The sequence below is a fragment of the Manis pentadactyla genome, chromosome 2 (genome assembly GCF_030020395.1).
Source record: "Manis pentadactyla isolate mManPen7 chromosome 2, mManPen7.hap1, whole genome shotgun sequence".
NCBI classification, from domain to species: domain Eukaryota; kingdom Metazoa; phylum Chordata; class Mammalia; order Pholidota; family Manidae; genus Manis; species Manis pentadactyla.
The window spans coordinates 200,646,125-200,667,131 of NC_080020.1; the positions used below are offsets into that span (position 1 = coordinate 200,646,125).

At 36.1% G+C, this 21,007-nt stretch overlaps 1 protein-coding gene across 6 annotated transcripts in view; it reads right to left on the bottom strand.

Moving 5' to 3' along the window:
• Positions 1 to 12,895, bottom strand: part of PLEKHH2 (pleckstrin homology, MyTH4 and FERM domain containing H2) — a 91,605-nt gene extending 78,710 nt beyond the window's left edge. For 2 of the 6 annotated variants that reach the window (XR_008995856.1, XR_008995857.1), the window contains exons 1-2: positions 11,696 to 12,763; positions 6,732 to 6,861 (exon numbers count right to left, since the gene is read on the bottom strand). Coding sequence is in view for 2 of the 6 variants with exons in the window: in XM_057497253.1 (XP_057353236.1) it covers positions 6,732 to 6,861; positions 11,696 to 11,787 (222 nt within the window). In the remaining 4 variants the exon portion in view is untranslated. The other 4 variants (XR_008995855.1, XR_008995858.1, XM_036925609.2 and 1 more) reach the window with 3 other exon arrangements.
• Positions 12,896 to 21,007: the final 8,112 nt, after the last annotated feature.

Here is a 21,007-nt window from a genome sequence, read left to right on the forward strand (position 1 = left end):
TTTTTAATTGGGTTATTTGCTTTTTGGGTGTTGAGGCATGTGAGCTCTTTTTATATTTTAGATGTCAATCCCTTATTGAATATGTCATTTATGAATATATTCTCCCAAACTGTAGGATGCCTTTTTGTTCTACTGATGGTGTCCTTTGCTGTACAGAAGCTTTTTAGTTTGATGTAATCCCATTTGTTCATTTTTGTTTTTGTTTCCCTTGCCCAAGGAGATGTGTTCAGGAAAAAGTTGCTCATGTTTATATTCAAGAGATTTTTGCCTATGTTTTCTTCTAAGAGTTACATGACTTACAGTCAGGTCTTTGATCCATTTCAAGTTTACTTTTGTGGATGGAGTCAGACAATAATCCAGTTTCATTCTCTTGCATGTAGCCATCCAGTTTTGCCAACACCAGTTGTTTGAGAGGCTGTCATTTCCCCATTGTATATCCATGGCTCCTTTATCATATATTAATTGGCCATATATGTGTGGGTTTATATCTGGGTTTTCTATTCAGTTCCACTAATCTATGAGTCTGTTGTGCCAGTACCAAATTGTCTTGATTACTGTGGCTTTGTAGTAGAGCTTAAAGTTGGGGAGCATAATCCTCCCCCAGCTCTATTCTTCCTTCTCAGGATTGCTTTGGTTATTTGGAGTCTTTTGTGGTTCCATATGAATTTTAGAACTGTTTGTTCTAGTTTGTTGAAGAATGCTGTTGGTATTTTGATAGGGATTGCATTGAATCTGTAGATTGCTTTAGGCAGGATGGTCATTTTGACAATATTAATTCTTCCTCCAAGAGCATGTGATAGATTTCCATTTATTGGTGTCATCTTTAATTTCTCCCAAGAGGGTCTTGTAGTTTTCAGGGTATAGGTCTTTCACCTGCTTGGCTAGGTTTATTCCTAGGTGTTTTATTCTTTTTGCTGCAATTGTGAATGGAATTGTTTTCCTGATTTCTCTTTCTGCTAGTTCATCATTAGTATATAGGAATGCAACAGATTTCTGAGTATTAATTTTGTATCCTGCAACTTTGCTGAATTCAGTTATTAGTTCTAGTAGTTTTGGGGTAGATTGTTTAGGGTTTTTAATGTACAATATCATGTCATCTGCAAACAGTAACAGTTTGACTTTCATTTCTTTTTATTATCTGATTGCCATCAGCTTAGGAATCTTATGCAACAATTTTTAGTTGCATGTTCTCATGAACCCATCATAGAAAGAAATACAGCAATAGAGGTATAACCAACAGTGGCTAAATTTGGAATTGGAGATTCTAACAGAATTCTACCACTGGATAGGAAATAAATTAAGCAGTCTCTCCCTAGATTTTGATTGTTATATTTATTTAGGTAACAATGCTTGAGGAAGGAATATTAAATACCACATAACAGAAATTCAATAAATGTTTGTTGAATAAATGAATGAAAGAACACATGAATCAATGGATGAAAGTTTCAATTCCAAAAAATTATTTAAAAGTAAGGATAAACTTTGATAAGAGAAAATCACTACATTTTCACATTCTATATTACAGATCATAAATACTGAGCACTTCACATTGCATAGATGTAAATGTACATTAAATATATCCAATAAAGTTTAGAACACTTTAAAATCAGTGTAAACATAAGGGTAATAGGAAAGGTAGTACTTTGAGTGATTGTTTTTATAATCATTCAAGCTGCAAAATAACTGCAAAATATAAAGAAAAAAACAATGCAGGAAATATTCATGCAAGTGTTCACTTTCACATATAGACTATAATGTAAAGCTTGGGTTAATTTCACAACCAATCCATACTAAGTCACGAAAAGAAACTTAAAATGATCTGCTGCTCCACATTAGGATTTGGGCAAAAATAAGTATTTTATGAACAGGCCACTTAAACAATAACAAAATGAAGCAGCAAATTCTAAACCTAGGGCTTTGATTTACTCCTACAAAAGAGCCCTCTGGTGCCAGAGTGAGCATCGCAGCAAGAGCAGAAGGAAGTCTGTGACTGATCTTGGATCATAACACCATAACAGTTAATACTCCATGTTCCTCACAATATAGGTAGGTCACGGGAAAGGCAGTATAGCACGGAGAACACAAGTAGTGACTCTATAGCATCTTACTATGCTGATAGATAGTGACTGCAATGGGGTGCAGGGGACTTGATAATACAGGTGAATGTTGAAACCACAATGTTGCTCATGTGAAACCGTGATAAGATTATATATCAATGGTACCTTAATTTTTAAAAACCCTCAGTGTTCCAAGTATTGCACACAAATAAACTTGCTTAATAGATTGGTTACTTTAAGCAGAATACTTCAGGACCTTCACACTCACTGGTGTGGACAGCAGTTCCCCACCAAGTACCTCTCTTCATGATTTTTCCCCATAGAACCCATGAAAGACTCTATTGCCATTTTTATTTATTTTGTTATAATAAAGAATATCCTCAGTCAGTGGCCCTAAAAATGACATTTAAATTAGCATGCAAAGTCTCACTGTCAGTATAGGTATAATTTCCATTAGGCACTATGAAGTATTAAGTGAGGCAATGGAGTGGCTGAGGGGAGGTGTAATTTAAATAGGGTAATCATGGGGTTGTGCTAGCTGTTTATATGAAAGTAAGCATTAAGATGTCCAGGGACTCCTTATTTCTATGAGAGAATCCTAGACCACCTCAGGGGAATCATAGTCACAATAGGAAGCTCAAGTGGCCAGAAATCCTAGACTATAGTGCTGTTATCACATAAAGACAGTATTAGTTTTTGTGGGCCATGCTGATGCCCAAGGGGGGAAATTCTTCATCCTTTCTTTAACATTGAAAATCTAACCCATAGGAAACAACAGTCACTTCAACTTTACAAGAAACTTTCCCTTTCCCTCCGTGACTCAGAAAACTAACTAGAAATACTGTAAAGTAGAAAAACTACTTAAATCTCAGCTTCCCTGAAGAGTTTATATTTGGCATACTAGAGATATTTCCAACACCATTCCTTAAATTCCTCTAAAGACCTCTCCCACTTAGAGCAGTATTTGCCCAAGACTTCAATAAGGCCTTTTTCTTCACAAGCTTCAATACTCTAAGTTATTTGGAAATTGTGATAGAAAAAAAAAAAATAGGTGCAAAAATAGTTCTCTTAAAAAAATCCCGTGTATTCTCCTACGTCATCTCCAAAAAATATTAAGTACATGTTATTGAAATCCATCTTTAATTATAAAAACACTCTGAGATCACCTCACATATTTTAACTTAAAAATTTTCAGAAAGATGTCTCCTATTAATCAGTAGTTCCATTTAAGTCATCTTCTTGTACATTTAACCAATGGGTCCATTTAGAAAGATATAGGAAAATAATGAGTAACTTCCATGAGCTAGACACTCTATTAGCTACATCATAAAAAAATATGAAAAATCTAAGGTTTAATGCCAGCTCTGCTATTTGTTAGCTGTGTGATGTTGGGCATATGACTCAAATGCTCTCAGTCTTAATGTCAACATCTTTAGACTGGGACTAATAATAGTTACCTCAGAGGGTTACTCTGAGTTTTAAACTAGCTAATGGTTGTAGTAAAGGCTTAAGAACCACAGTTGGCACCTGGTATTAGCTGCTGACAGCCAGTGCCAATAAAACAGAACTAAGAACCAGAACTGTTGCAGGAAAGAAAGTTGGCCAGAATTCCTGGCAAGGAACTAAAGAATCAAATTAGTATTCTCTCAAGAATCTTCCATTTTGGGCCTGCATCTATTTGGGGGGAAGGTCTGGAGAACTATTAGGGAGCAGCCTTGGGGCAGACTGGTCCTAACCCAAAACCAAAGGTTTCTAGACTGGCTTCTGGAATGCAATATTTGACTCAAGTTGGCTTCCGAAGCAATGCAATAGGGTTTGCTTTGAAAAATAGGTAATGTTATGTAAACTGTTATTATTGCATACATACACAATCCAACAAGCACAGATTCCTGTCTCCAAGCAGAGATGGATTTATATGTTGCATGGCTGAATAGAAGACAATAGATGAATAGGTAAACATATCATAGAAAGCAAGGAATGTGGTAATAAAACTAGGTTAGAGAGCATTCAGGCTCTAAAAACAGAAAGCCTGGCTCCAACACTTACTTTTTGGCACAAACTCAGGCAAGTTAAATAGCTTTTATGTGCCTAAGTTTTCTCCTGTGTAAATAAGGATATTATTACTATCTACCTCATAGTGTTGTTACAGTGGTTAAAAAGTTGATATATATATAAAGCACTTAGAAAATTGCCTGGCACATAGAAAACATTTGTTTCCTAATCAATAAAATGGGTACAATGAAATTTGTTACTTCATAGGCTGTTATAAGAACTGAATAAATGATATCTTGATCTGGGTGATGGTTACATAAATATACACATCAAGCTGTACACTGAGATTTATGCATTTTATTGTATGTATCTCAATATAAAATTTTTTAAATTAAAAAAGTAATAAATCATGTCTATAAAGTGCTTAGCAAATAATAAATAATTATTTGGTATTTTTATTGAAACATAGGTAGGTACCAAAATAATTTTTAATCCAGAGGAAAATATTTCATAATGGAATATAACAGAAAATACTGTGAAAAGCTTTATCCCTATTTTGGTGTTGAATATATTTACTGGGAAACCATGAGTAACTTGGCATACTTATCCACTTTCCACTGTATAAAGCACATCTGAATAATTCCATCTCTTAGATCTGTCAAAGAATTTAAGTCACAGATACAAAATAAAAACCAAAAAAAAAAAAAATTATAAAGAAGAAAAAGAAACAAGTAAAACAGCTACTTTGAAATAATATTCCTCTCAATATTAATTCACTGGCAAAGAAAAAATAAAGTTTAATAACATGAATTAATAAGCAAAAAACTATAATTTTACTGAAGAGAAAATACTTTTAAAAAATTTTAAATGGGCACTCATAAAGAAATTTGTTGCAACATGCCTTCAAAATAGTAAAACAAATGTTGCCATAAAGTTTAGAATTTAAAGGTCAATTAATTGGAACTCAAATAAGCATAAATTCTATTTAGTCCATAAAGAGAGTATAGAAGTCAAGGGAGCCAAGAAAATTTTGAGAAAGAGGCTGTGGTCAATAGTGGGCCAACTGCTGAGAGGCTGAGGCAACACCTGGACAGTGTCAGCGAGGTTTAGAAACGACAATGTAATTTGTAACAAAATCATTGTATGGGGTGGTTGAGACTGTGGAAAATACTAGATAAATCAGAGTGCGACCTGTAAATAGTTTTTATAGAGAGGAGCAAAAGACAAAGCATGAGTCACTACCTTTGAGTTAGGATAAGCTTCCCCAACTTGGAGATATTCAAGTTGGGATTGTTTTTTTTGTATGATAATTTTTACTCTAATAGTAATAAATAAAACAAATTGCTTTGGGGTTTATTCCACAGAGCCTATTACTGGATCATTCTCTGACCAAAGTGAATAGAACCCTGTAATCTTTCCACCTAAACGATGTTAAAGCACAAACATTTAAGATGATATATATAAATATGAAAGTTTAAACTGAAATGTTTTATTAGAGTTTTTTGAATATTTCTGTGCTCAGAGATTCGTCATTAGCAACAGAAGGAAGATTTAAGATATTTTTTGGAGATGTGACACATGTACTAGTCTCCATACCACTAGAGTTTAAGAAGCCACCTCTAAGTTCTTCCAATCAGTTATGAATGACCATTAACATCATTTATCCATCCATTCAGATCCATTCAGACAGCACTGTCCAATAGAAATACAATGAGTTGCATGTGTAATTTTAAATTTCTAGTATCCATATTAAAATAGTAAAGAGAAAAAGGTAAAATTAATTTGAATATTTTCTATTTAATCCAATATCCAAAAAGTTATTATTTTAACATGAAATCATTTGCTGAGATATTTTACATTCTTTTTTCATAGTAAATCTGTGAAATCTGGTGTGTATTTTACACATCTTAATTTGTACTAACCTCATTTCAAGTACTCAGTAGCCACCTGTGGCTAGAGGCTGCCGTTATTGGACAGTGCATGTCTAGAATCCATGTTCTGTGGAATAGGAACTTGAGTTTTCTTGTCCACAGATGTAACCGTAGCATTAAGAACAGTTAATGGCACAAAATCAGCCCTCAATGAATATGTGTTGAATAAATGAACAAATTAATGAATCTATGGGTTTTAACATATGCAAAACATTCCTATGACATAAATGAAATTTTAATCACATGATTAGAACTATTAAAAGAAGCATGTAATTATATTAAACTTAATTCTAGCCCAGATGATAATTTAGTGATAGTCAATACAAATTCCTAAATAAGTGTATACTTTCAAACACAGTATAAACACATTTTACTATCAATAGGGAATGTTCTTCTATAATAACTTTAAACTTGACTTTCCCAAACATTTAGTAGATTAGGATGCTATCATACTCCTCTCGTAAAATAAAACAAATTATAGCTTTTCTCTCTGGAATGACTGAACTCCACATTCATAAAATCCGCACAATTCTTACATATTCCACTAGTACTTGCAAAGAAATGGCGTCTTAATTTTAATCCATTCTAAACTCGGCAAAAGATATGCCAAATAAAGCTTCAAAGCCCTAATAAAAAGATAAATTATATTCATTATTTTTTAAATGTTTACCCCCAGAAGTAGTGAGACTGGTTAATATAAATGAAATATGCGCCAAATAGCTGATGACAAAGGTTAGGGAGAAAATCTTACCTTCTCTGCTAAGAGCTCTCTTATCTTGCTTGCTTGCACTCTAAATTTCATGAGCTGGGACTCCAGAGCTATGCATCGTTCTTTCCAATCTACTGGTCCTTCTGTCTCAGGAAGCTCTGCCATATTTATTCTAGAAAAGAAATCATTCAAATGGCATAACACCAATTAGCATTCAAGATAACTCATTAAATCATCCAATGTATACATTCTAGTTATCATCTAATGATACCCACATGCAAGTCTGAATGCTACAGTGGGTTCTAGAACTGGTTATACAGCACATGCAAAGAACTTAGTGGGAGACAGGAGGCCAGGATTGGAGGCCTAACTGTGTTATTCAAACTTTCTATGTAACTTAATCTTTCTATGTCTCAGTTTACCCAATCCAGAAAAAGGAGGATGCTGATAATAATAAGCCATTCTCCTTCATGGGTATGTTGTGACGAACAAATTAAATATTGCTGTTTCTAACAGCACTTTGGAAAGTAAATTAGCACCATACAAACACAAAATACTGATACTATTTTACTTCTGCCCAACACATAAGATTTTAAAAAAATACATCAGCTTATAATTTTAGCACACTCTTAAACTTACAGAATTATCAGTTTGATTCAATTGGTAGCATAATAGAATAACATAAAGAAACTTCATACCAGTGCTACAATTATAGCTTAGATTTATATTACAATTATTACTTACACATCCCTAAATTTGTGCAGGTCCAAGCTGTCTATCAAGCCAAAAATCCTTTGGCATATTTAATTAAGCTAAGTGTTAAGATCCTGGACAAGTTTGTATAATTTTTATTTGGTGCAGGAAGATAAGACACATACATATGAAATTTGGAATCATCTACATTGAGTAAATCTGAAATCAGTGTTTTCCATGACATTAACTTTCCTTTTGAAGGAAAATAACCCCAGAGAGAAGGACTTTTCAGAGGGAAGCCAGGAGGCAGGGGAACTGGTTTTGAAATTCCAAAGTGCAAAAATTTATTACTTGATTGTTTCTGGCTCTGGGATTCACAAATTTTGTTTTAAATGTTTGTTAATGTTTCATCAGGTCATTTTAATAAACAGCTTGATAATGTATTTCTGAATTGCCCTTGTTGTGATGGGGTAAAATTTGCATTAGGAATGGATCTCCTGGAGGAGCCAAGCCCTGGTTGTGGAATGTATGAGACAGCAAAACTCAGAACCCCAGGATAGTCCTGTACTTGAAGTGTACTATTCTGTCCTTTTGTTTTACAAAAGTATGTGTCCCTCACATATTGGCCAAGTTTATTTTCCCAATATTTAGTATAATACAGTCTTTCCTAAACCTATACCAGTTTTTAAAAAACTGTTTTGCTAAAAACCCACAGAAGATTATTTTCCTAGCACAAATATTGTTTTGGGCTTAAACCAGTTTTCACATTAATAGCAACATTATTGCTCAATAATTTAGAAATAAACAGAAGCAGAATTGTTCTACAAAGGTTACAACTTTATTAAGAGCACCCCATCTCAAAGTGATACTCCTAAATTCTAGCCATAATTTAAGGGAAACTTCTAATTGTAAGGCTAGAGATAGCTCTCTTTTCATTTATTGTTTTTATAGAAGCCTCACCCATTGTTTTCGGAGTCTTTCATAAGGATGTCAGCCTTATTAATGACCTTTTTCATTACCCGTATTGGCATTTACTATCAATGATTAATTAGTTTGCAGTTTGCCAGCCACAAACTTCTCAGTTCCACTGCTACTTCATTTCTTTCCTCATTAGCTTTGGAGTGGACAAAGAAAATATGGATGAAATATTATTAAATAAAAAGCAGTCCTGAAATAGACATCATTAAGTCTTGAACCATTTGTATCTTTGCACAGAAATGTTTGCACACTGTTCTATCTTAAGCAACAAGAAGTGATAATTTTGTGTTGGTGAAGTTTTGCTCTATGGTTAAAATAACTTGTATATGTTCTACTGCCAAATGTCTACAGTTTTAAAAATAACATAAAGACTTTATATTTTTCAGCAAATGAGAATCAATCAATAGAATGTGCCATCTGCATAGAATAGAAGGCAAAACCTCACGATCTTTTTCATTACATGGTGAAAAAATAATTCAAGAAAATCCAATATCCTTTCACAATAAAAACATTCAACAAACTAGCAACAGAAGGGTACTTCTTCACCTGATAAAGAGCATCTGTGAAAGCCCACAGCAAACATCATACTTACATGACAAACGACAGGTATGAAGAATATCAGAACCAACACAAGGATGTTTGCTCTCACCACTTCTGTTTAACACTGTAATTAGGGGTGCTAACCAGAGCCATAATATAAAATAAAAAGCACCCTGACTGAAAAGGAAGAACTAAAACTATCTTTACTTTCAGATGTCAGATCTTGCACAGAGAAAATTCTAAGGAACCTACAAAAAAACTAGTAGAACTAGAGTTCAGTAAGGTTTCAGGAAACTAGACTGATACACAAAAATCAATTGTTTTTCCAAATGAGAATGAAAAATCTGAAAATGAAACCAAAAATATATTCTATTTATAATAGTATCAAATAATTTAAAATAATTAAAAACTTAGGAGTACATTTAACAAGAGAAATGCAAAAGTTACACTCTGAAAACTACAAAACATTACTGAAAGAAATTAAAGAAGACCAAAATAAATGGAAGACATCCCAAGTTCACAGATTGGAAGACTTAATAGTGTGAAAATGCCAATACTTGCAAATGGATATACATATTTGCAGTCCCTATCAAAATTCCAACTGCATTTTTTTGCAGACTTGACAAGCTGATTCTAAAATTCATATAGAAATTCAAGGGATTCATAATAGCCAAAACAATCTTGAAAAGTTATAGATAAGATTCACATGTCCCAATTGCAAAATTACTACAAAGCTATAGTGTTCAAGACCCAATGGCAATAAAGATAGACATATTATACAACAATGGAATAAAATTAAGAGTCCAAACTAAAACCTCACATTTATAGTCAGTTGATTTTTGACAAGGTTGCCAAGACCATTCAATAGGGAAAAGAACAGTCTTTTCAACAAATGGTGCTAGGCAACTGGATATGCATATGCAAAAGGATGCATCTGGAGTCCTACATAACACCGTACACAAAAATTAACTCAAAATGTTTCAAAGACCTAAATATAAGAGTCAATCCTCCAAAACTCTTAGAACAAAATATAGGCATAAATCTCTGTGACCTTAGATTAAGCACTAGTTTCTTAGATTTGACATCTAAAAGATAAATAATAAAAAAAAGATAAACTGGACTTAATCAAAATTAAAAACTTTTGTGTCTTTAAACATGTCATCAAAAAAGTGAAGAAAACCTATAGAATGGGAAAAAATATTTGCACATCATGTATTTATTAAGAAACTTATATCCAGAATATATGAAGGACTTCTACAAGTCAACAAAAACAAATTAAAAAGTAGGCAAAGGATCTACATGAATTTTTCTCTAAAGAAGATACATAGATTGCCTAAACACGTAAAAAACTGCTCAACATCATTAGCTATAAAGGAAAATGCAAATCAAAATAATGAATTAACCGCTGTACACCAAATAGGATGGTTATAATAAAAAAGATATATAACAACATGTGTTGAGGAGGAGGTGGAGAAATTGGAACCCTCATACATTGCTGTTGGGAATGTAAAAAATGCATAGCTGCTTTGGAAAATATTTTAACAGTTCCTCAAAAGTTTTAACATGAAGTTACCATACGACCAAGCAACTCCAGTGTTAACCATATACCCAAGAGAATTAAATACATAAGCCCACACCAAAACCTGTACATAAATGTTCATAGTAGCATTATTCAAATACACAAAAAGCCCATTTGTCCATCAGATGAACGGATAAACAAAATGTGGTATATCCATATACTGGAATATTACTCAGCCACAAAAGGAAAAAAGTACTAATATGTGCTACAACAATGGATGAACCTTGAAAACACTATACAAGTGCCAAGTGAAAAAGGCCAGACACAAAAGGCCACATATTGTATGATTCTATTTATATGAAATAGGTAAATCCAAAGAGACAGAAAGTAGGTTAGTGGTTGTCAACGGCTGTGAAGAAAGGGCAAGATGATTTACTGCTAATGGTTTGGGGCTTATTTTTGGAATGATGAAAATATTCTAGAATTAGATAGTGCTGATGGTTGCATGACCTTGTGAATATACTAAAATCACTGAACTATACACTTTAAAATGTTCGTGAATTATACTTCAGTTTTTAAAGCATATATTTACAAATGAGTAAAGAAAAAGTAAGTTTACGTGGATGCATATTAGCTCAACATTTACAAATTTAATGATGCAATGTGGTATCCCTGCCAAGATTTCCATTAACTCAAACAATTTAGAGGTAACTGTTATTCTCAAAAATGGCAAGTTCATACATATATCTTACCAAAAGAACTTTGCTATAAAAATGACACAATAAATCCTAAGTTAAACATACCTATTCACTCCTTTAGTATGCTAATTACATATTTTACAGTGAAGTAGCAAAACTTGAAGAATATTATTAAATTGGCATTTAATGTCTGCATTCCCTATTAATAGGGTTATAATTTTAAAAAAATTCAAAACTGCAGATTGGTTGGTTGATGGTCTTCCCTGAGGTCTAGACACCTGGTTCCCTCATTTCATTCTGTAATTTCAGTTAGTGTAAAGTGACTGTCCTGTTAATGCACTATCTTCACTAAAGATTCTAATTTTGAACAATATCCACCATCCTTTTCCATTACCTCTGATTTTATAGAACGTAACTATAGATCTTTGGAAGCTATAACCACTTGCTAAATAAACATCATCTCTTGATTTTGACTTTGAAAGTAATTTTTCTTCAGTGCAGCTGGCAGGAAAAAGTCCAAGTTTTCCAAATACCCCAATGACTCGGAAATATTTACTGACACAAAATAAACTGTTTACCGTTGCGGAGTGAATGCTCTTTTCTCTGAATTTCTGACTTCCTGTTTCTGTTCCAAATCCCAAAAGGGAAAGAAAAAGAAAAGAGAATTCATCTATCTAGACTTACCCTGATGAAGCTCAGGGTAGGCACTCATATTCTTTAGTTGTCTCCTCTTAAGGGACAGCTTATCTGACCCAGGTAACTGTACTTTTTTTTTTCTTTCTAAAGCAGAGAAGAGTCTTTCTTGACCACACTGAGGCATGCCATGTTTAAGAAACCTCCCGACCACCACCTAGCGCCACTTGGGCAAAGCCTGCCCTTCGGAGGCAGTGCCCAGAACAGCGGTGCTCCCCCCCACTCCACAGTTCCCCCAGGACACACAGCGCTGTGCGGTCGAGGCTTGCTACCGGCATTTTCGAGAAGAAAGCAGTGACCTGCAGGTTGGTAGTACAGCAGAAAAGCTTTTACAGCGTAAATGGTTCGACTTCTCTATCCAAAACGTTCCCCACAACAAATTCTATGGCTCCTGTGCTCCGTCTTTTAAAAAGCAGTCTAATAACTTCAGGGACTGTGCAGTTTCACGATAGGTCACCTAAGGGCAATTTGTTATTCCAGCAACTCGAGGTGGAGAAAATGGTTCTTGAAAAGTTTTGAGAAGTTTCGCCTCTGAGATCACAGTGGGGCTCCCAAGACGCCGAGGCCGAGAGCAGCATCCCTAACTGCTAGGGCCACTCGGCGCAGGGACCCGGGGCAGCCGCGTGCGTCCCCCAGGACCGCCCGCGCCGCGCCACAAATCCGGGCCTCACGTTTTCAAGTAAAATGTCATGGGAGACCAGCGGGCGAGGAGGCGCCGGCCGCCGCCCCCAACCGGCACCTCAGTCCTGGGGGGCTGCCTGGGGGCAGCAAGGGCGGCGACGTCGAGTCCCCGTGCTGCTCTGCTCCCTGCCGCGCTAGCCCGCCGCATCCTCCTGGCCCAGTCCTCCGCCCGCCGCCCCATCCTCCGCCACGCGAGTCCCCCGGGACCGCGCGCTCTCGGGAAGGGGGGATCCCGAGCATCGGAGGCGCTGGGGTTGTCCCTGGGCTCCGGGCCCTTCCCACGTGCCTACCTCTGCTGCGGGCCCCCGGCGGCAGCGTGCGACGTCCCGGCCGTGCCTGGTGCGGGACTCCCGGGGCTCGCAGCCGGCTCCCGCCTCACACCCCGCGGGAGCCGGCCGGGGCAGGGTGCCGCCCCCTCCCCGGGACTGGCGGCCAGAGTAGCTAATCGGAGGCCGCAACCGACCACCTGACGTCACCTTGGCGGTGTGTCCATGACTTTGACTCCTCCCAGTCCCTTCTTCAAGAGTTCTGTCCCGGAGTGTCTACCCCTAGCCTTCGCCACACCTAGAGTTCAGAGCCAGACGTAGCGGTCACCTCCTTTCCATTCCCACTGCCTCAACTCGGAACCCTTCTGTTTGGTCTCCCAGACTGAAGCCTCTCCTCTTGCCAATCCATCCTTCACCCTTTTGCCGGGTTAAGTGTCTGAATTGCAGTTTTGATGTACACACTGCTCAAAACTTTCATTGGCTGCTTTTTGCTTAAGTATCAAGAACAGATTCCCTATTCTAGTATTCAAGGCCTCCATCCTACTTTTTTAAGGTTTATTTTTCACAGCTGCCCTTCACACACCTGAGACTTGCTGTGGACTTCCCCACCCCAAAGAAGTCCATTTGAAACTTTAACCTACTATATCCTATGTCTACATTTAACAGTTCTAACTATCCTCTAAGACACAGCTCAAATAATCCCCACATAACCCACATGCCTGTCACCCTATCTAGCAATAATCTCTTCTTTCTGCTCCCTGAGCGTTTACATTTTAACTCCTCCTGGCACTTAGCTCCTTCTGCCTTACCTACTGCACTTTATCTCTCCATTAGACTGTGAGCTCTTAGAAACCAGGGATTTGTTTTCTTTCTTTTTGCATCTTCCTCAGCACCCAGCACTGCAAAAGTAGATGAATGATTAACTTTAATTTTAATTGTATTTTACATCCCAAGATGGGGTCTAGAGAGGACTGTCTTAAGGGGTGAAAAATCAGAATTCTGAATGTTACGGATAATCCTGCCACAGGTCGCAGAGTTAAGTCAGATCAATTAATTTCTTTGGTTCACAGTTGGTCAATAGAGGGTGTCAGAAGGCTTTTTCCACTACAGTTTTTTTTTTAAGCTTCTCTTACCTTATATAGAAAAAGCACAAATGAGATAACGATACAAAGTTCCTTAGAGGAAAGGCAATCAGTGAATACGACTAAAAGGCCAGCAAGCATGTATCAGGCTTCCATATTTCTTCCAGATGAGCACTAATTTTGGATTGGATCCCAGACTACCCCCACACATCAAATTCCTTTTGCCTTCTGTGGGAGCTGATGATGCACATCATACGAAAAATTGTCTTCAAACAGCTTTGAAAAACAAGCAGACTGGACTGGACTTATTTTATAGAGGACGCAGGAGTTAAATAAACAAAGTTTAAGTAACTTGCATAATTTAACACAACAAGTCAGTAGAGACCAAAGAGCTAAGTGCAGGAAAAGAGAGAAAGAATGCCAAAATAGAATCACATCCGCTTGTGAGTCAGAATACTAAATAGACTAAGGAAGCTGAGTGAACAAAGTCACTCATGAAAAGAAGCTTTCTAAACACGGCTGCCACCCTTGAAAGTCTCAGCCAACATTTACTTACTGTCATTTTTTTCTAGAAACATGACAAACCAAATTTGTTTGGCTATGGAAATTCAGTGGAATGGCATCTTGTTTATGGCTGTGCTAAGAAAAATACATGGTACAATGGAAATTATTGAGTAATAAAAATAAATGAACTACTGATAAATGCTACAACATGGATGAACTTGAAAATATTACACTAAGTGAGAGAAGTTGTAGATCACATTTTGTATGATAACGTTTACATGAAATGTCCAGAATACACTGTTTTATAGAGACAGAAAGTTGATTAGTGGTTATGAGGGACTGGTGAGGATGGGACTTATGGCTAAGGGGAACAGGGAAATGAAAATATTCTTAAAGGTGTAGTGATGATTGCACAACTGTGAATATACTAGACACCATTGACAGGTTCAGTTTAAATGAGTTAATTGTATATAACGTGAGTTATATCTCAATAAAGCTGTTCTAAAAAAAGAAAAACACATGTTTTAATTTTATGTTTTTTGTATTAAGTAGCAGCAGTGGGAAAATATCCCTGACAAGCCCACATGCATGTTTATGGCATTATATACCTTTGTTTCATAATATTTACCTCAGTTGTACTTTTTATATATTTTTATATTTTTTAATATTTTTGTGTTATATTTATTTGTGATTATTTATCTGCCCTCACCCCCACTCAACTGTAATGAGAGTAGACACTGTCTGGTTTTCCACTTTAATATACATTCAGCATCTAGCCAGTGCCTGGCATGTTGTAGACACATAATAAATACTTAGTAAATGAATAAATTCATTTAGTAAATGAATAAATAAATTTTACTAAGTATTTATAATAATCCCAGTGCTGTGCAAGGTTCTGAGGTCTGCAAAGATGAGCAAAACACACGTTTCTGTCTTTCATGGAGTTGTGGTCTGGGGGAGAGAGGCACATACATTAAATATTCACACAAACAAATATGTAATTATAAACTGCATTAGGTGTTCTGAAGGGAAAGAATGCAACTGGGTAATAGGAGGATCTGGCCCAGTGTCAGGAGTCAGGACAGCTGAGCTGTGGTCTGAAGGAATTGGTCAGGCCCAAGCAAAAGGATAATGGGAGGGACATCTCAGGATGTGGAAAACACAGGTACTAGCCCTTTGGTGAGTGTTGGAGGGACTGAATGGAGGCTGGAGGGCAGGGGCACAATGAAGCACAATGCAAGGAGAAAACAGAGCAGGAGTAGGCTTCAGAAGAAAGGGGGCCAGGCCATATGGAGCCTTGAAAAACAGAGCTTCTCTAACTTTAATGGGGGCCTCATTAAAATGCAGATTAAGACCCAATATTATCTGGGATGCAGAACAAGATTCTACATTTCTAACAAGCTCCAGGGACACCCTTTGGACAGCAAGTCTGTGACTACATTACTCTAAGAGCACTGGGGATCCACTGAAGTGGATTTTTAAACAGGAATGTGACAAGAGTGCAGAGAGTCAATTAAAAAAAGCAAGAGTGGGTTCAATGCAACCAGATGGGGAACTATTTCAGTCATCCTGGTGAGAGATGGTGGCAGCTGGGAGCGGTGGTGGTGGTGGAGGACAGAAACGATGGGTGACCAAGCTGTGCTGTAGGAAGCTCAGTCTAGCATAGTGGAGAGGGTCACTAGGAGAAGTGGGAACAATTAGGGGGCTCAAGGAGAAGTTCAATGAAGATCTGAACTAGCATCCTCCTGGTGAGAATGAAATTCAAGTCATGGTGGGAATTAAAAGTTTCTGGGAGGAATAGATAAAATAGTAGACAGTTGGGCACCATGTCCTGTGAAAACGGATCTGGGTGGCATATCTTCATATCAACCACAACAAATATTCTACTATTAGCATAACAAGGTGAAATTTTTATAAAATTAGTAGAAATCACTTGAAGAGCCCATTAAGAGAGCTACTGGTGTTAGTAGGAGCCCAGGCAATAAAAGAATAATTAAGAGCTGAGCAGAAGAAAATGAGAAGAATTTGGTTTTGCTTCTGAGGGAGAAGAGGGGGACCAAAGAAACAAGGGAAGCCAGTACGATGGCAGAGAGCTGGGATGATGTAGGGCAAAAGGATAATGAGAAATCCCAAGTCGTGGTGTGGCCAAAGGCTTTTTAAGAACAGGGAATCTAAGGTATGGTTTTAGGTTATTTGCTCTCTGATGCACAGTGTGACTGCTCCCAAGACCCTCAAATCTTCTGTAATGTCTGCAAAACTTATAAATACTTTCTGTAAGTAGAAGGATGTCTGACTGTTAGGGCAGGAATGAAACAGAAAAACAGGAGCCCAGAGGCAGGGGTGGCTCTAAAGACATCACCCTCCCAAGAAATCATAGAAATCTTAGGCGGAGTCGGGTGGGGGTATTGGGCCACCAAGAGAGGAGATTGTACCAAACTGACCCAGAACTCAAGGGCTTGAGAGGGCCCAGCTGACACTGGTTAATTTTAACTCTCAGTATATATACAGGATTGAAGCTTAATCAGATTTATTTTCTTAAGTTTTTATTTAGAAATAATGCCAAATGAAAAGAAAAGTTGCAAGCATAAGAACAGTACATTGGAAATCCAGGGAGACTTTACCCATGTATTTTGCCTCATGTGCTTTATTAAAACCCACAATCTATATAGTAAGCCCTTTTATACCCACTTACTAGACATGATGGTTCTCCACAGTGTGTGTTTATCTTAACTGCAATAAGCAATAAACCCAGCTTATTCAACCACAAGTGTGTTCCTGGTGGCCTTTGGCTGGAGGGAATTGACAGAAATAGATGTCCCACCAAGACTCCGCTGAAGCCTTCCCACCTTGGTTAAGACCCTCAACTTAATAATCCTGTGCACATCTGAGAGCCCCCATGTCTCTACCTGCACATACTAAATTCAGCTCTGATATTTCACTGAAGCCCTTCAGTTTTTTGTTTTCAAAGGAATAAGGTCTGTTGGAATTTTTTTTTTTTACTTAACCAGTTTTGCATTGTTCTCTAGCAAAATTATTTTGTTGTTAACGCCTGCTTCAGCTGGCCAAGCATTTTGAGTGTTGTCTGTCTACAAGAGGAAAACTCTATAGAGAGAGGATCTAACTGCCGTCCATCTCCTTGCAGAGGGAACATAATTAGCTTTTCATGAAAATAATCTCACCTTTGTAGGGAAAGGCAATGTAATATGTTCATCTTTGAGAAGGCCTGGAGGGCTAAGGAGTTCAAAGGTCTCCACCGGCCAGCTTGCAAACTCTGAACTTTTCCTTGGGTCACCTTTACAAACCTTATAAGGACTTCTCCCTCAAGTCTTGTCTTTGTTTTCCTGAGAACTGCTCTGTTTAATTTTGTCTGTATCAAAATGCGAGGTTCTGTTCAGCTCTGGATTAGCAATGATTGGCCTTTGCCAAGTTCCAGAGACACAAAGTTAGCTAAGTACCATCCTTATGAACCATTCCATTCTCAGGGGTGTTTCTCAATATAAAACTGTGCCTCATCCAGGCTCAAAACCTGCTGCCTTCATGTCTTCTCTTGTACGCTACCTTGTACATTTAACTTTCTAACTAGCACAATTTCACCAAGGACAGTTTGGAATGCAGTGGCCAATCTGGGGAAATTTTAACATGACCAATGTGTCTCAGAGCAACAACAAAAATAAAAACAAAAGAAGAAGAAACCTTCTTAATGTGACTGTCTTGTTTGCCTAAAAGAGATAAAATTCTGTTTTAACCTAAGAAACATCCCCTCCTTTGGTTTTGTTCTTTGGGGATTAATGAGACGTGGTGTTTTAATTTATGGCTTGATAAAATTGTCAAGGATTAAATGTCAAAACCAACTGCACATTGATCTGTTTTCTGTATTTATATGCAAATTTTATTTTTCTCTATCTAAACTTTCTTCCTTCTGCTTGCAGAAGAAACATAATTAGCTTTCTACAAAAACAATTTCATATTTGTCTGAAGCCAGCTCCTTTACATTTTTTGTTTCTTTGCCTTTTTCCTTCCCTTGGGAAACGTTAAAGATAAATTAATTTTAAAGAAGGATTTAGTTGTTATTTGCTCACTCTAGGAATACAGTCTAGATAAGCAGCCAAAAATATCTAAAAGAAGGAAAAAGTTATTAAACTGTGTTTCTTCTTCTTGACACAAAAAAGTATATTTACATAATAGCCTGCATAACAGCTATGAGATAAGAAAAGCCTTTCATTTTAAGATAAAAGAAGAATTTTTGTTATGATTGAGTCTTTAAAAATTAGTTTATCTTATAAAATAACATCAGCACAGTAGTTTGGTTTGTTTATGATCAGGGTGATATCTCTTGTGATTCAAACTTCTTAAATTTCCTATTTTGGTTTTATTAATTAAATAAGTTATTACTGTAATTTACTTGCTTTAAGTAAAGAATTATATGCATAAAATTATAATCAACCAAATGGAATGATAATGAATATCTGTTCAAATGTTTAACTTTATGAAATTTTCACAATGCTATAAATCATAGGATTTAATGTGTTAGCTAAATTATAATTTCTAGATCTTTAACTTTAGGACCTTAGACAATTGATTAATTAAGTAAATAATCTTGGGATGCATAGACAGTCTCTTAAAAAAAGAATCAGATACAAAATATTGGTCACTAAACATTATAAGTTACACTTAATGCTTAAATTGACAATAGGTTAACAAAATATGCAAATATACATTTGGATGATATTACACACACACACACACACACACACACACACACATACACACCTACAGTTTAGTTACTTATTTTTGCCTCCTTAAACTTGTTAAAATTATGTGAAATAAATGTTGAAGGAGAAAAAAATACCTAAACAGATTTTGGGTTTCAATTCTCCTGTTTTCTTGTGTATCTGAAGAAAAGAAAGCTTAGTTACTTTGGTAAATATGGCAATCAACATAAATGTTTAATTATACTAGATACAATAATATTTTTAAAGTACAAATATATATATATGATGGTAATGCATATGATTTTCTATTTTTATTAAGAAAGTTATAGTTTATTCAGATGGTAAATTTACTATGATATATACTTTGTTTTTTCACTCTATTTTAAAACTAACTAAAGTCTTCAAATTAATATACCTATTTGTAAATCATATATCTACATATGTATGTGGAAACAAATACATACAAAGGTATATCAGTAAGTCCTTTACTGTAGACTGTTGCATGAATAATACACAAAGAGTAAAATTAGAATTTGGATATGTTTTATATAAAATGAATAAGTTATTTTATGTGCAGATCAATTGGGTCACCAAATTATTCTACTAACTCTTGGTGCTTCTTGACACAGTCTTGAATCATTCTTTGAGTCATTACTTTTGAAAAAAATTAAACTTCTGGCAACTATTGTTATTTATTGCTGTGTTTTGTCTTTGCTGCAAATTGTTTTGTCTTTAGATATCTGTGAATAGGTTACCTTTCATCATTTTTTATGTTGCCTGTCCTAAATTCAAGCTTCAAATTCAGAATAATGAAACTGTTAAGATGCCTTTTATGCCTGAACTATCTTTCAGTATCCTAAAAAGACTACTAAGTAGCACAAAGAGTTGGTCTACCAACCCTATAAAATAAAGGAAACCGGAAGAATTAGGTTTATATAAAACTCTCCAAATTCTAAATTTAATTAATTCAAAATCTGTATGAGAGCTATTTGGTTTAACAAACTTTGGGTGAAAAAAACCCTGACAATGAAAAGAGAGTTTATGTTCTTAGGTGAATCATACTTGAGCAAAATATCTTTCTTAAATTCAATTATCTCTGAATATCTACTTTTCATTAAAAAAAAAACCCATGCTCTATATGGTCAATAAATTTACAATAAAGGAGCCATGGATATACAATGGGGAAATGACAGCCTCTTCAACAGCTGGTGTTGGCAAAACTGGACAGCTACATGCAAGATATTGAAACTGAACTACTGTCTAACTCCATACAAAGTAAACTCAAAATGCATCAAAGACCTGAATGTCATGAAACCATAAAACTCTTAGGGGACAACATAGGCAAAAATCTCTTGAACATAAGTATGAACAGTTTTTTCCTGGACACATCTCTTCAGGCAAGGGAAACATAACAAAAAATGAACAAGTGGGAATACATCAAACTGAAAAGCTGATGTACAGCAAAGGACACCATCAGCAGAACAAAAAGGCAATATGGGATAATACATTCTTACAGTATGGGATAATATATTCATAAACGACTCATCTGATAAGAGGTTAACATCTAAAATAAATAAATAACTCATGCCTCAACACCCAAAAACAAATAACCCAAATGAAAAATGGGCAGAGAACCTGAACAGACATTTCTCTAAAGAAATACAAATGACGAACAGACACATGAAAAGATTCTCCTTGTTGCTTATCATCAGGGCAATACAAATCAAAACCACAATGAGGTATCATCTCAAACCAGTTAGAATGGTCACTATCCAAAAGACAAGAAAAAGACAACAAATGCTGTCAAGGATGCGGAGAAATGGGAACCCTTCTACACTGTTGGTGGAATTGTAAATTGGTGCAGCCACTACAGAAAGCAGTAGGGAGGTTCCTCAAAAAAACCAAACTAAAATACCATTCGACCCAGTAATTCCACTTCTAGAAATTTACCC